Genomic DNA, 16113 nt, shown 5'->3' on the forward strand with positions numbered 1-16113 from the left:
ACATCGCCGCTCGCCGCCCGCTGTGAGAGGCGCTCAGAGGGAGACGGGGAGCTGGAGAGGGACGGGGCGCTGACAGACGACAACCTCAGCCTGCCCGGACGCGTACCCCAGGGTGGTTGGGCAGAGCAGGAAGTGACACGTGTGGAGCCCGCAGGAAGCCAGCGGCGTTGTTGTTCAGGAGATAAAGGGACCGGTGGAGGTGGGTGCAGGCGGGATCTGTGGAAATAAAACTGAGACGCAGAGGCGGATCAGGCGGCTAGCTGGACGGCCATGACGGGGTCCTCGCTGCGCCCCGTTCCGCTGCTCTGTCTGGCGGTCCTGGGCTACCTGTCCCAGGCGCGCGCGGGTCCCAAGGCTCCAAAAAACCCGGGTCCCGCCCGGCGGCAGGGCCCCGCCCGCCGGCCGCACCTGGTCTTCATCATGGTGGACGACCAGGGCTACAACGACGTGGGCTACCACGGCTCGCAGATCCGCACGCCCGTCCTGGACCGGCTGGCCCGCAGAGGGGTCCGGCTGGAGAACTACTACGTCCAGCCCATCTGCTCGCCCTCCCGCAGCCAGCTGATGACCGGGCGGTGAGTCGCCGTCTCCGCCCCGGCCGCGCCGTCTCACCGCTTAGCGGAGTTCGGGAAAAAAAAAATCACGACCGTCTTTACCGCGACCGTTGACGGTTAGCGATGTTTCACAGCGTGAATGTGAGGTTTGTGTGCGAGTATCGGTTATGTATTTATGTTATGAGTTATGTTATCGAACCAGTGGGGAAAAAGTGTGTAAACTGAAGGTTTCCACTACCGTGCATTTCATGGATTTGATTTTTTAAAAATAAATATGAATGACAGTGTTAACCCGTGAAATAATATTTTTTGTTTACTGCTGGAATAATGTTCTATCTCACATTGACAATAATAATATAAATCATTCACAATCAGGGGTCCTGGCAGAGGTGTATTTTGGGAAGCAGAATTCTGGCTTTATTTACCCTCTGAAGAGTAGACTTTTCGGAATGTTTATTTTTCAAGATTCTGAGTCCGTGTTCTAGAACTCCGTTGCTTTCACACTTGCCAGTAGCGATCGCTACGCGATCAGCATTAGAACGTTCAGTCGAGAACATTCTAATCGCACGTCTGTGGTCTTATACGGTTCATAGGGTTAATATTCTGAAAAGAACTCTGTGAAAACCTTCGCAGGCGTTAGCAGGCTAGCTCATGAATCCCACCGTGTGAAGTAGCCCCCCCCCCGTGTGCGGCTGCAGTGTGGGGGTGTGTGAGGGGGGTGAGAGGAGCAGAGCCGGAGCGGACGCGGGTGGGCAGAGGTTCTCAGGCTCGGCCCTGTCTGTGAAGGTGAAGTGCCGAGCGGGACGGGGGAACATATTCCACGATGGCGGTCCTGTGATTAACGGCAGTGGTGCTCAGGTCATGGGGGCAGGTACAGCCCCCGTCACCCCCCCAGCCAATGGGGTGTGAGCATGAAGTGTTTGTTTTGAGTTGGGCTGAGCGGGGAGTCGGGGTGGGGGGGTTGGGGTTGGGGGGGTGGGGGGTGGAGTCTCCTCCTTCACAGCTACATCCTAGCGGGAGGAGGTGCTCACAGGCAGGGGCGCCATTTTGGGGGGGAGGGGGGGCTGGGTTGACTTAGGGCAATTCCAAGGGTCCTGACTGACAGGGGCCCTCAAAAAAATTGAATTTTCTGGAATGGTGGTGCCTAATGTGAGGTCTCTTCAGGTGGCCCAAAAATCCCTGGTGGCGCCCCTGCTCACAGGCACGACGGACATTGTACCCCCTTCCCGTTCTCACGAGCGGACCTCCGCATTCCCGCGCCCCCCCCCTCCATCCCCCTGACCGGAAATTAAAATTCTGTGTTGGTGACTGCAGGTGGCGTTTGCGGTTTGCGTTGCCGTGACGCTGCTGCTGCTGCCGCCCAGCCGGTGTGTTCCCGGCTCAGCCAGCGTTTCAACGTGCCTGGGCCCCCCCCGCTCGATTTTCTGAAAGTGCGCCAGGATCTCTAAGATACCACAACACCGTGTCTGATTCGGCCTGCGTGATTTATGCTTTCGAAAACGCAATGGGGGTGTGTGTGCGTTCGTGTGTGTGTCCGAGCGTGTGCGTGTGTGTGTGCACGCGCACAAGAATCCGTGTTGGGGACTTCCGACGCTCGGTTTTTGAACGAGCCCCAAACCCCACGCGTGCACAGACAGCGTAGCCATGGTTTCGCAGAATGGAATGCCGTCGGTTGTTGCCGTGGGAGTGGACCTGTATTTCCAGCGCCGCGGTGGTGTGTGTGAGCGCGTGTGACCTCACGTCCGTCTGAAAGCCAAGCGAGTGTGTGCAGGCGCACACCGAGGGGGTGAGTTTGTGCCTCATGTGGACAACTAAGACTGGATTGGCATGGGTGCAGATATTCTTCTTGGTTCTGAATGTGGTTCCCTACTTCAGTTAGAGGGAAGTTTTGCTAATTACCGTCCTGACTTGCCTTGATTGATTGATTGTCTGTATTGACTTTGACTTGATTTCATGATTGATTGATTTATTGTCTGGATTGATTTGATTGAATGATTTATTGATCAATTAATGAATATAATCAATAGAATGAAAGGTTTTCCTGAAGAAATGTTGTGTAACAATAGCAGTGAAAAGATATCCGATCTCACAAAAGCCATAAAACTTGCTTCCATTGGGTAGTCCCACCTTCGCCTCAATTCCCCACATGGACATGGAGTTACCCGGTTCACACCTCTCCCTGTCCCCCCCCGGTCCCCGCGGTCCCGTCTGTTCCCGTCCCATCCCCCACCCCGTCCCGTCCCCACCCGCCCACCCGTCCCGTCCCCCACCCCGTCCTCCCCACCCCACCTCGTCCCCCACTCCCCCCCTCCCTTGCCCCACCCCCCCCCGCCCCGCCCCGTCCCAGGTACCAGATCCACACGGGCCTCCAGCACTCCATCATCCGGCCGCGCCAGCCCCTGTGCCTGCCGGCGGACGTGCCCACCCTGCCCGAGCGCCTGCGCCAGGCGGGCTACGCCACCCACATGGTGGGCAAGTGGCACCTGGGCTTCTCCCGGCGGGGCTGCCTGCCCACGGGCCGCGGGTTCCAGTCCTTCCTGGGCTCGCTGACGGGCAGCGCCGACCACTTCAGCTTCACCAACTGCGACGGCTCGGACGCCTGCGGCTTCGACCTGCACGACGGCGAGCGGCCCGCCTGGGAGCTGCGCGGGAACTACTCCACGCTGCTGTACGCGCAGAGGTAAGCCCGCCTACCTACCCACCAACCCTAACCCTAACTCCACCCTGCTGTACGCACACAGGTAAGCCCCAACCCAACCCTACTGTACGCGCAGAGGTAAGCCCCGCCCCCAAACCCTAACCCTACTCCACCCCTACCCTAACCCTACTCCACGCTGCTGTACGCGCACAGGTAAGCCCCGCCCCTTAACCCTACTCCACCCCTAACCCTAACCCTACTCCACCCTGCTGTACGCGCACAGGTAAGCCCCGCCCCTAACCCTACTCCACCCGCTGTACGCCACAGGTAAGCCCCCTAACCTACTCCACCCTGCTGTACGCGCACAGGTAAGCCCCGCCCCCTAACCCTACTCCACCCCTACCCTATCCGTACTCCACCCTGCTGTACGTGCACAGGTAAGCCCCGCCCCCTAACCCTAACCCTACTCCACGCTGCTGTACGCACACAGGTAAACCCTGCCCCCAACCCTACTGTAAGTGCACAGGTAAGCCCCACCCCCCACTGCTGTACACGCACAGGTAAGGGGGGGGGAAAGCACTAAAAATTTTATACCAAGAGAGGGTTTTTATTGTCATTTCTCAAGGCGAGAGAATGAAATGAACAGCATACACTTTTAGAGTGAAACATCAGTTTACACGGCAGCATGGTTATAAATCTTAGGAGTCCCTTTTGTCACAGAAAGCAAAGCGGAGTCCTGCTCTGATCCCTGCCGCCGAATTCTGCTCGCTGGCGCTGAGGGTGAGGAGCTCCCACCGGGGGCGCGAGGAGAGGCAGACTCTCTGGTGGGATCTTTTGGCGGACGGCCAGATCTCTGGGGCCAGCGCTGTCCTTTTAATGCGGCCGTCCCGGGGGGGGTGGGGGGCGTGGGGAGGCGCTGTCACCTCCCCTCTCGTCTCCCCCGAGCGCGCTGGCCGCCTCCGCGTCGCCACAGACGCGCCTGGGGACGACATCATCGAACACGACAGCGACGGGTCGCGTTCGTCACGGCTGCCAGAGCCCCCGCTCGTTTATTCCCCCCCCCCCTCCACCCCACCCCCCCGTGTCATCGGAGCGCGACCCGCGAGAGGACGGCTCGCGGCGGCCCTCAGACTGACCTCAGCCCGCCAGGGACGAGCGTCTCCGAAACTGTCTCTCATCAGAGACGGCGACCGAGATCTGCAAGACTGAAACGCAGTTAATACCCGTCTTATGGTCTGTGCTCTGTTTCCAGTGAACACGTTTAATACCTGTCTTATGGTCTGTGCTCTGTTTCCAGTGAACACATTTAATACCAGTCTTATGGTCTGGGCTCTGTTTCCAGTGAACGCATTTAATACCAGTCTTATGGTCTGTGCTCTGTTTCCAGTGAACACGTTTAATACCAGTCTTATGGTCTGTGCTCTGTTTCCAGTGAACGCGTTTAATACCAGTCTTATGGTCTGTGCTCTGTTTCCAGTGAATGCGTTTAATACCAGTCTTATGGTCTGTGCTCTGTGTCCAGTGAACGCGTTTAATACCAGTCTTATGGTCTGTGCTCTGTTTCCAGTGAACACGTTTAATACCAGTCTTACGGTCTGTGCTCTGTTTCCAGGGAAAGTGCAGCAGATTAAGCCTATAAGATGCACTCAAAGAAAGCTGCAAAATGTAACAAAGTTAATTAATATTTTATTTAAAAATGTATTAAATATATATCATAAAAATCAATAGTAGGACGCCTTAAATCCCTGGTGAACTATGCAAATAAATACTGGGAGATTCAGTGATGTAGGGAAGGAGAGACAAAGGAGAGACTCTTCATTCCGCATTCCACAAGCTTTCATTCCGCTTTTAGATCACAGAATTGGAGGCACAAAAGCTGCTTCCAATTGAAACTTTAGCAAAGCTTCAGATTAAAAATGATTCCATTTTAAGCCAAATAAATGTGTGCTAAGCACAGAATATTCAGGAAGGATTATCAGCTGCACCTGTTGATTACTAATAGCTGTGTGTGTGTGTGTGTGTTTGTGTGTGCTTGTATGCTTATGGGCATCTGTCTGCATGTCTGTCTGGCTGTGTCTGGCTGGCTGTGTCTGTCTGTCTGGCTGGCTGCATGTCTGTCTGCCCGTCTGTCTGTCTGTGTCCGTCTGTCTGTCTGTCTGTCTGTCTGGCTGGCTGCATGTCTGTCTGTGTCTGTCTGTCTGGCTGGCTGCATGTCTGTCTGTGTCTGTCTGTCTGCGCACCCCCAGGGCAAAGCAGATCCTGAGGGCCCACGACCGCAAGAGGCCCCTCTTCCTGTACCTGGCCCTCCAGGCGGTGCACGCGCCCCTGCAGGCCCCCGCCCGCTTCCTGCGGCAGTACGGCTCCCTGGGCGACCGGGAGCGCCGGCGCTACGCGGCCATGCTGAGCTGCGTGGACGAGGCGGTGGGCGCGGTGGTGCGGGAGCTGCGGGCCCGCGGCCTGTACCGCGACTCCGTCCTCGTCTACTCCTCCGACAACGGCGGCCAGCCCCTCTCCGGGGGGTGCAACTGGCCCCTGCGGGGGGGCAAGGGCACGTACTGGGAGGGGGGCGTGCGGGCGGTGGGCTTCGTCCACAGCCCCCTCCTGCGGAGGTCAGCAGGGCCCTGATCCACGTCTCCGACTGGTACCCCACCCTGCTCGCGCTGGCGGGGGTGCCCGGGGAGCAGCTCCGCCGGCTGGACGGCCACGACGTGTGGGCCGCCATCAGCGAGGGGGCGCCCTCGCCCCGCACCGAAATCCTCTTCAACATCGACCCGGTGTCCCGCCGGCCGGGCGGGCCCAGCCCCAGGACCCTGCGGGCCGGGTTCGGGATCTGGGACACGGCCGTCCGCGCCGCCATCCGGGCCGGGGACTGGAAGCTGCTGACGGGACGCGTGGGGGACGGGGACTGGGTGCCCCCCCGGACCCAGCCGGGGGGCCCCGCGGGCTGGGGCGCCCTGGAGAAGCGCACGGACCAGCGGCGCAAGTCGGTCTGGCTCTTCAACGTGACGGCCGACCCCTACGAGAGGCGCGAGCTCTCCGGCAGGAGGCCGGCCGTGGTGCGGGCGCTGCTCGCCCGGCTGGCCCGCTACAACCAGACCGCCGTGGCCCCCCGGAACCCCCCCGACGACCCCCTGGCCGACCCCCGGCTGCACGGGGGCGTGTGGAGCCCCTGGCAGGGCCGGCGCTGGAAGGGGGAGCGGCGGGACCGAGGGGCGGGGCCGAGGGGGAAGAGGAGGAGGGGCGGGACGAAGAGCTGCAAGGTGTGTAAGCTGCGGTCCCTCTACAGGAAGGAGGGGAAACGGCTCCAGAGGGCCGCCGCCTTCTTTTAGCCGGCGGGGGCGGGGCGGGCGGGGAACGGCAAGGTCACTCAGAGAGAGAGAGGTCAAAGGTCGCTTAGAGAGAGAGGTCAAAGGTCGCTCAGAGAGAGGCGTAGCACTTGCAGCTCCTGCAGGGTGAGAGGACATTTCTCTGATGTAAGGAACGAACTGCTGGTCACATGGTGTGTGCTGGGCTTTCAAACTCGCTGTTTCTCTCTTACGCTATGGCTTCCTCTATTGTGTTCCAAACGAACAGTTGTGTGTGTGCTGTGGTGAGTGCTGGTGTGTGTGTGCGTGGTGGTGTATGGTTGTCCTGTGCTGTGTGTGCGCCTGTGCGTGAGTGTGTGTGTGTGTGTGTGTCTGTGTGTGTGTGCCTGTGCGTGTGTGTGTGTGTGTGTGTGTGAGAGTGTGGTGTGTGTGTGTGTGAGAGTGTATATGTGTGTGTGTGTGAGTGCGTGCCTGTGCGTGTGTGTGTGAGTGTGAGTGTGTGTGTAAGTGCATGCACCCCTAGTACGTCATCCACAGAAGATAAAGCTTGCGGTGACATCACACCCCCAGAAGGAAGGCTTGTTTTATTTGTTCTTTTTCTGGTGCGCTGATCTGTGACCTCCCCCCTGGCTGAGCCTGGAACGCGCGCTGTGCTATCTGTTAGCGCCCCGTCACCCCACAGCCCCCTCTCCCTCTGCCCTTCCAGTACGCACGCTCCCCATTACCGGCCTGTTACTGCCCCACAGCCCCCTCTCCCTCTGCCCTTCCGGTACGCACGCTCCCCATTACCGGCCTGTTACTGCCCCACAGCCCCCTCTCCCTCTGCCCTTCCAGTACGCACCCTCCCCATTACCGGCCTGTTACCGCCCCACAGCCCCCTCTCCCTCTGCCCTTTCAGTACGCACCCCCCCCCCATTACACCGGAGCCCCCAAAGACTGGCACGCCGTGCGGCTGCGCTAACCGGCTAGCGGACTGGCTAGCGGACTGACAAACAGAGAGACTGCTCCCTCTTCTGTCGTTCAAATCCTGGAGAAGGAAGTAAGAACTTGCCTTTAGGCTGCCGACCCACGTCACAACTTTCTCTGTCCCGTCGTTGGGCAGCAGAGGGCTGGCTGGTGAATGGTGGGGGTTCAGGTTGGGAGGGAGGGGGGGGTTTGGGGTGGGGGGGCCGAGAGAGTCGGGCAGGCGGACGGGGAATTGCGTGCGCTTCACTTTCAGAGCCATTAGCAGCAGTCTGCTGCCCCCCCCCCCCCCCCGCGCCACTTACAGGCCCCACAGTGGAGGAGCGGCACCCTGTTAATAACGCAGGGGGAGGGAACGCGCGTCCGCCGCGCAGCACGTTAGCACGTCCACTGTCCTGCAGACACCGTCCAGCATGCTGGCGACTTGGAGCCGTGGTACCTTCTCAAGTTTTAGGGAGGTGAGGACGGGAGGGAAGAGAGGGACGTTAGTCTCTCTCTGCGTCTGACGAGTCGCTTCCAGCATTTCTTTTTTCATCCTTCTCTTCTTCGGCTGACATGCTGTCTCTTCCTCTCTCTCTCTCTCTCCCTCCCTCTCACTCACACAGTCTCATCAGCTCTTTCTCTCTCTCTCTCTCTCTCTCTCTCTTGCCCAGCGCCACCAGAGTTCAGCTGAAATGATATATTTAAGAAAAAAAAAACTCTTCTTGTTTATTTGATCTGTAAAGCAGGTCAGTTCTGGAGATGAGAAATGAGAGCGGATATGGAGTGCGTGTAATTTCACAAACGCAGTGTGTGTGCGCGCGTTGTGTGTGTGTCCTGTGTGTGGGGGGGGGGGGGGCTGTCTCCAGGCAACGGGACGCCAAGGCGTCCCTGCTGTACTCCACAGGACCCAATTTTACATTAAAGATGAAACTTCCTAAACGAGGTCCCCCGTGTGCTCTGTGTGATGTCTCCCCGTGGCTGCTCGTGTTCCGAACCCCGCAGCCTGGGCTGGGTGCATTTTAAGTGCTTAGAGAGAAGGCAGGGGTTGTCTCTTTTCAGTGAATATTGAGTGTGATGGTAAAACGATCGGCTTTCTGTGTGTGTGTGTGTGTGTGTGTGTGTGTGTGTGTGTGTTCTAACCAAGGACCCTTCTCACAGGTTTTTAGTGCATTACCAGAGATTGGATGAACCTGAAAGTGAAACCATATTCTGTGGTATGCACAGAACAGCGAGAAATGTGGTTCCAGGGGTTTCTGTCTTCAAAAATACTAAAAATACAAATGTGCTCTCGATGGTATGTACACAATACAATGCAAATCTTTCCAACCATCTTATTGATAGGAAAACAGAGCAAACGCATTAAAACACACTTTTTTTTTTGTATAAAATGGGTCTTTGTTCTAAATATATTTTCGGCTTTATGTTGGTTATGAGTGTGATGTGTCAGAAGTAGCTTTATGCTGGTTATGAGTGTGACGTGTCAGAAGTAGCTTTATGTTGGTTATGAGTGCGATGTGTCAGAAGTAGCTTTATGTTGGTTATGAGTGCGATGTGTCAGAAGTAGCTTTATGTTGGTTATGAGTGCGATGTGTCAGAAGTACATGACCACAGCCGTGGGAGGTCATTTCCGTTTTACATCGAATCGGACAATGTCAAAACGGAGAAGCTGGAAAGCGGGGGGTGATGGGAACTTGAGCGATTGATTCCTGAAACAGCGGCACTGTTATTAAGACTCCTGGTGGAACGACAGTAAACCATAAATTGCCTCTGTGCCACGGGGTGGGGGTGGGGTGGGGTGGGGTGGGGGGGGGGGGTTTGTTCGGGCGGGGTCAGCTAGGAGGGGGGAGCGACCCGTAACGACCTCGCCATTAAAAATAAAATAAAATAGCGAAGCAAACCGAGGTCCGCTGCTTTGTTTTTAAAGAGCTGTTTATATAGACCATGCGGCCGCGTGTCCGGTCTGAAGGCTGAAGAGTTTACACGGGGGCGTGGCCTGAGCGTGGCCTGGGCGTGGTCGGGGCGTGGCCTGAGTCAACACTGGGCTAAAGTGTTACTGTGCGGCGGCATGGCGGAGCGCTTTCTCAGTGTCCACATCGCGGGCAAACAGAGCCGCTGTAAAGGGCCGTTTAATAGGGCCGCACGATCGCCGTCTTCCCCCCCCCCGTCCCCCCCCCTCCTTGATTTATGGCCGGAGGTATCGCCCGAACTGGGATTTCAGAGGGTCTTTGTGTGTGTGTGTGTGTGTGTGTGAGAGGCTGGTTGTGTTTGTGTGCGCTGTGTACATCTACTGTGTGTGTGTGTGTGTGCCCTGTTGGATTTGTGTATGAAATGAATGAGATTCTGTACCTGTGTATGTGTATGTGTGTACGTCAGTGTGTGTGTGTGTGCGTGTGAGTGTGTGTGTGTGTGTGTGTGTGTGAGAGAGAGAGGCACGCTGTCATGAACAAAACGCCCCCTGTGCCAGGCTAATCCTCAAACGGGCTGCTCTGTTATTCACTCCCATCTGAAACATTTCACAAGTGCCCACCACTGTCCTGTCCTGGCCTGCCCTGTCCTGGCCTGTCCTGCCCTGTCCTGGACTGCGCGGTGGGACCAGCGCTTCCCAAACTCGCTGATCCCCAGCCTGTCCTCAGCCTTTTATAAAACACCGTCTCCCTGGGCCAGTGGCTCTCTCACTCACTCATTCCTGCAACGATAATGACTGCAGTCAGCTATTCTAACAGTAAAAGCAGAAAGCTAGGATATCCAAGCTAGCAACTTGGTCAGATTGAACAATCAGCTATTACTGTACATTTAAAAAAATGTTACAGTAATTCAATGCTGGAAGATAGCTGGGAGTTTACACGTAGGTTTAAGGCCAAGTTTCACGCTAACAATAAGTTTACAGTGTCCCGTTTGTTCTTCCTCTTATACTGTACCGGGTGTGGAAATATTTCGATAGCTGGCGGTTCACCAGAATTTTAGCGCAAGCCACTTCCCCAATTCCGTTTCCTTGTCTGCGTGCTCGCGAGCCGGTTTTAACCGGAGAGGGCGGGGCTACGCGCACTCCGACCCCTGAGGTGCGCCAATAGGAACCGAAACAGGAAGTGTGACACAGAGGCGCACTGTGCACGGAGAGCGACACCTGGTCGGGTGACGTCGCCGCGGCAACACCTGCCCGCCTGTACCTGTGGCTCCGCATTCCAAACTAGGGAACGTTATTTATGTTTTTAAAAAATTTATGTGTGTATGATTTTATACATGCGCACACACAAATATGCAAATGTGTAGAGGGAGAGGAAAATGTACTGTATCTGTAAAAAGGGAAAGGTGGTGTGTCATGTTCAAATAGTCTGGTCTAAACAACTATGATCTGAACTAACATGTTGTGGTCTGACCACCATACCCAGTGGTCTGATGTATTAAAATTAAGTATATCCATCATCCACGAATGGTTATGTTTCGTAGGAAGCACTGGTGGCAACTTTTTTAATTTTAAGTGAAAAATATTAAATAAATAGCTTGTGCTGTAAATATACAAAATACTATACATATTAGCATGGAAAGAATATGCATTTTATCTTTTTAAATAGTTTTTTATTTTTATTTATTAAATCCCTTCAAATTTAGAATGATTTATTAATTTGCCATACCGACTGGATGATCCGCTGATGATGACAATTATTATTATTATTATTATTATTATTATTATAGCAGACGATCTTATCCACAGTCACAATATTTGCCTGGTACAGTATGACGATTCAGAAGAATTCCATTTTATTGGGATCAGCCGCGTTATTGGCTGCTCCGCTTTCGAACCCCGAGCCTTTCAGAACGCCCCTCTCTCCAGAGCTTCTCCGAAACGCGCACGACCTCACACGGATAAATCGGAGGGATTATCACGCGGCACTAGAGAAGGTCACGGGGAGCGAGCGAGAAGTGCAAGCGAGCGACAGACTGTAGGAAGGGTCGATGCATTTATGTTCACGGCACAGTTGTGCATTAAGTTGGAGGGGGGGGCGGGCGGCGGGGGGGGAAGCAATTTTTCAGCATATTGTTTTAATCCTGATTTTTATGTTCCTTTGGATTAGCGCCTGTGAAACGTTTCACGTTTTCAGAAACGCCCTTTGTGCATTCGTGTGGTCGCTGGATTGTGTGCACAAGCACGTGCGTGCACTACTCGCACTAGCGTGACAGCGCTGTGCACCTTCATGACGGTGCGTATAGAACAGGAAGCTAAGAGGAACGCCATCCGCTGCTGATTTAGGCCCTTCCTCAACCGCTAGCTGATAGCATAGCCGCGATACGGCTGCTGTCAAAGCCGTTGTTGTTGTCTGCATGCGATCTGGCCTTCAGCCCCGTCTAATAACCCTGTCTGTGGGCCAGAGGGGCTGGCATGTTCCTAATGAGAGAATGACTGCTGGTGGGCCCCCCCACCCCCCAGGCACTGCCCCCATCACTGCCTACGCCACCCTCACCCCCCCCCCCCGCCCCATAGTGCCCCTGTCAGGCGATACCCCATCTCTGCCTACGCCCACAATGCCCTCCCACACTTACCCGCATCACCCTCGCCTCGCCCCCCCCCCCCCCATACTACCCCCTGTGCATCCCACTTTTATTTGACCAAGAAAAGGCACCCATCGTCACCCCCCATTCCACATTTAGAGGAATGAGGTCCACGACACAGGAACACCCCCCCCCCCCCCAGCCCCCACCCCAACCCCTGTTCATAAACCTCTCGTCATGCCTATCCTTCAACGGACAGCTTGAGAGAACGGGGACGGGGACAATGGATTTTGTCATCAACACCTTCATCTCCGCCACGCTGGCGCCATTTTGTAACGTTTGTGGGTCGCTACACGTCTTCAGCAGTAAAAGAAGCAGCCAGGCGTGTGTGTGTGTCAAAGTAAACTCCCACATAACCGAGACAGGAGGGCAAGCAGGTACATGAAAATGTTGGATAAACCGGTAAAAAATTTTAATAAGCATGGCAGTTGACGCAATTTCAAAAGTGGGAATATGCAAAAATTCATTTGTGCAAAAAAACAAAAACAAAACTGTTTTGTTCCAATTTTTTCTGTTTTCACGGTTTGGTGACAAACGAAAATATACGATCAATCACACGTGCCAGACTAATTCCGGTAGTCCTGGCTTGCAGCAAGACTGCAAGTATGGACGCGGCATTAATGCACTGCGCTTGCGTAAAAGGTGGCACTTCGCCCAGCTGTCAGTCTCGATTAGAAATCGACGTTAACATGTAAATGAGGGTGTCGGATAAGAACAGCTGCGCAAACAACAACCGACCCGTCTTCCTACGACACCCCTCATCTCACCCCCCGGGGTCTAAAAACCGTCCTGGTGAAACAGCGTTCCGAAACGACGCAGAAATCTCGTCAAAAGAAAGAAACGTGCACATGCACCACGGACACAGACATGCACATGCACACCACATGCAGCACGGACACAGACAGCCTGGTCTCAGACGGCGATGGCACTTTTTCTTCCTCGTTAGAAATGCTGGGATGGTCCTCGCTGCTCCGGTTCGATCTTGGTGTGCTTCCAGATGAGGTGTTACGGTGGTCTCCATACACACCAAATTACAGCTTTTTTCGTGTCTTAATCGCGCTCAAACGTTTTAAAAACTCTCCTTTCTGGCCATTAATGAGTTCAATTCGCTCAGAACTGATAGAAGGGTCTCTCTCTCTCTCTCTCTCTCTCTCTATCACTCGTTTTTTTAACTGGTACAGTTCCCTCCTCATGGGGAGACGTGTCCTGATTCCATGAAGAATGAGCAGTGATTAAACAGAAGGGCCATCCCCAGAGTCCAGGGGAGTGGAGGGGAGGGGGGGGGGCTCCCTATTCCCCGTAAATACACAGCAGGACTGTGCTGAGTGTGGCCTAGCAGGGAGAAGGAATGAGAGTTAGGGTCGGCTATAGCGACGTGACATTAGCTGTGGCAACATGTATGGGAAACAGAACCTAAACTTGGGCAAACGAACGTTAGCCTAGCCGCGGTTTCGCTGACAGAAGACCCAGAGGGACGACTCGCCCTGGGAGGCGGATCGCCTTGAACTGCTGTAGTTCAGCCTGACCCCTGACCCCTGACCCCCGACCTTTCGCCACACCGAAGCCGAACCCGCGTGCTACAGACCAGAGATACCAGCCGGAACGTTCTGAGAAGCCCCCCTGTCCTCACACCGCTACCAACTGATACGAAGCACAACAAAAATAATTATCGTGTTTGCTTATGCAGTAAAAAATGGCACAATTTAGAATCCATATAAATTGCATAAATATAAATCCAGATTCATATAAATGCAATGATTCATTCATTCATATTGAAACACAGGAGACAAGGCCGTCTGAAAGCAGGTCCTCCTGGATTATGGGGACCTGCACTGGCACTCAGTAATAATGCCTCCATTAAAGCCAAGAGACGGAGAACAAGGAACGAGGGAATAAATCGACTATTTTAACACAAATAACAGATGCACTGTGGACTTAGCACAACAGGCTTTTAATCCAGCCAGTAAGGAAACCTGGCATTCAAGACACTAACTTTAAAGGAGTACCATGGTGGTTGAACGTGACACTTCCCAGTTGTCTTCAGGCAACAACTAAACAAATGTGCATAATTTTTTTATTCTTCAGTCATTTCAATGTACTTTAAAACGTATTTTTCTAAGCCTAAATTTCCCACTATAAAAATTCACCCGAACCGTCTGGGCGTGGTAATGAGAACTGTCAGTTAGCTATGATTGACAGACCGTTCCCCGTTAACATAGCTACCCCCATGATACGCGCTCTCTTTGGGAGACTGAATTTTCACAAGCTAGCTAGCTTAGTAGTATATCAAGTATCGATAGATAGCTAAGGTAAGGACGTTGACTTGTATCCAGTTACAATTTTTGCTATCTAGCTAGCCAAGTTAAGATAAAAGCACAACTATAACGTCCTCATAAAAGCGAACTAGCAAGCTAACGTTATCGATAACATTGCCTTATGAAAGCAAACCTCCTAGCTAGCTAACGTTAGCTAGCTAGCTAAATGAATATAACCAGAAATAATCTAAAGGAACTCTAATTTAAGTGAACCTAACGTTAGTCAAATATTTGCATTGTCTGAACAGCAGGACGGTGTGTCCTGTCAGATTTCTTTACGGGGCGTGGAAATAGGAGTGGTTACTGTATTCGTGACGTAGAAAAATGACAACTTTCTCAACCGGTTGAAAATGGGACGATGAATTTAAAACGCATATTTCTCCAAAAATACAGAACGGACATATTTAATACTTTGCTCATTGTGTTTCTTCAATGCCTCTTGTGCAAATAGCACATAAAACAGAGAAAGTGTGAAAATCACCATGGTACTCCTTTAAGGAGACTGTTCATCATTTATTTATAAACAACAGAATTTGTAAATACTTCATGAATGCAGTATATATACATATATATATATATATATATATATATATAATGCATTTATACATTCACAAAGTATTTACAAATTCTGTTGTTTATAAATAAATGATGAACAGTCTCCTTAAAGTTAGTGTCTTGACATTTATAATATATAATGATATATATATATACAGTGTATATATATATATATATATATATATATAGTATATATGTAATTATATGATATATGTCATTATTGATTATTAATATGGTGTAGCACTATAGTGTATGAATATATTATATTTATTGATTGTGATCCACTGTAGATTATAAATCAGATTGTCTATAGCCTACCTGCACATACAGTGTAGTTTTTAGAGGATCACATTCAGTAGTTAAGTGTGCTTTGCATCTCACAACAATCTGAGGTTAGCCTACATGCAACATTATTGTGATGTTGCAGCAACGAAAAAAAGTATGATAAAACTACCAAAACGTTATAACAACGTAGGCCGGGCTCAAGGATATCCAAAACAACCAAAAGGTCAATGTTGTAAGGTACAGAAGTAGGCTACTGGGTAGTCAAACCGTAAAGAAGAGATATTAGCTCCTCGCTCACTTCAGAGATGAGACTGGCTAATCCATCGCATTCAAAGTTCAAATCCTTGGGAACAAGATGTCAACAATAAAATGAGAAAATGCTGTGCAGTTTTAACAATAATGGGTTCAAGGGCTGCTAGACCATAATACTGTAGCCTTTGCGATAATCGTGGGGTTGGCCGGGGGAATTATCAAAGCTAGCTGCGTTAAAAATGCTGTTTATCACAAGCCGGTGACAAAAAAATAGTTTATCATGAATTAACAACATTTTTGTTTTCTGAAAACACAACCCTGTTAACTACTTTAGCCAGGGATCTCTTGCAAAAGATATTTCTACCTCAGTGTTGCTCACCTGGAAAAGTAAAGGAAAATAATGACAACAATATTGTCATTATTTTCCTTTCCTTTTCCAGGAAAAGCTATTTATTATTATTAATTAATAAGTAGGCTACTGGAGTGTAGTCAAACCGTAAAGAAAGATATTAGCTCCTCGCTCACTTCAGAATGAGACTGGCTAATCCATCGCATTCAAAGTTCAAATCATGGGAACAAAAGATGTCAGCAATAAAAATGAAAATGTGGCGGATTTTAACAATAATGAGTTCAAGAACTGCTGAGCCATAATACTGCACCAGCCTTTGCGATAATCGTAGGGTTATTAGCCAGAGAATTATCAAAGCTAGCTGCGT

General features: G+C 52.2%; 1 protein-coding gene across 1 annotated transcript; it reads left to right on the forward strand.

The window, feature by feature from the left end:
- Window positions 1–60: 60 nt before the first annotated feature.
- si:dkey-174i8.1 (arylsulfatase I) lies at window positions 61–6770 on the forward strand. Its single transcript, XM_064317927.1, is given in 4 exon segments — window positions 61–575; window positions 2902–3234; window positions 5439–5797; window positions 5800–6770. Coding segments are annotated over 4 exon segments (1719 nt in total). The 5' UTR covers window positions 61–270; the 3' UTR covers window positions 6522–6770.
- The last annotated feature ends 9343 nt before the right edge of the window (window positions 6771–16113 follow it).

The sequence above is a fragment of the Anguilla rostrata genome, chromosome 18, assembly GCF_018555375.3.
Source record: "Anguilla rostrata isolate EN2019 chromosome 18, ASM1855537v3, whole genome shotgun sequence".
NCBI lineage: Eukaryota > Metazoa > Chordata > Actinopteri > Anguilliformes > Anguillidae > Anguilla > Anguilla rostrata.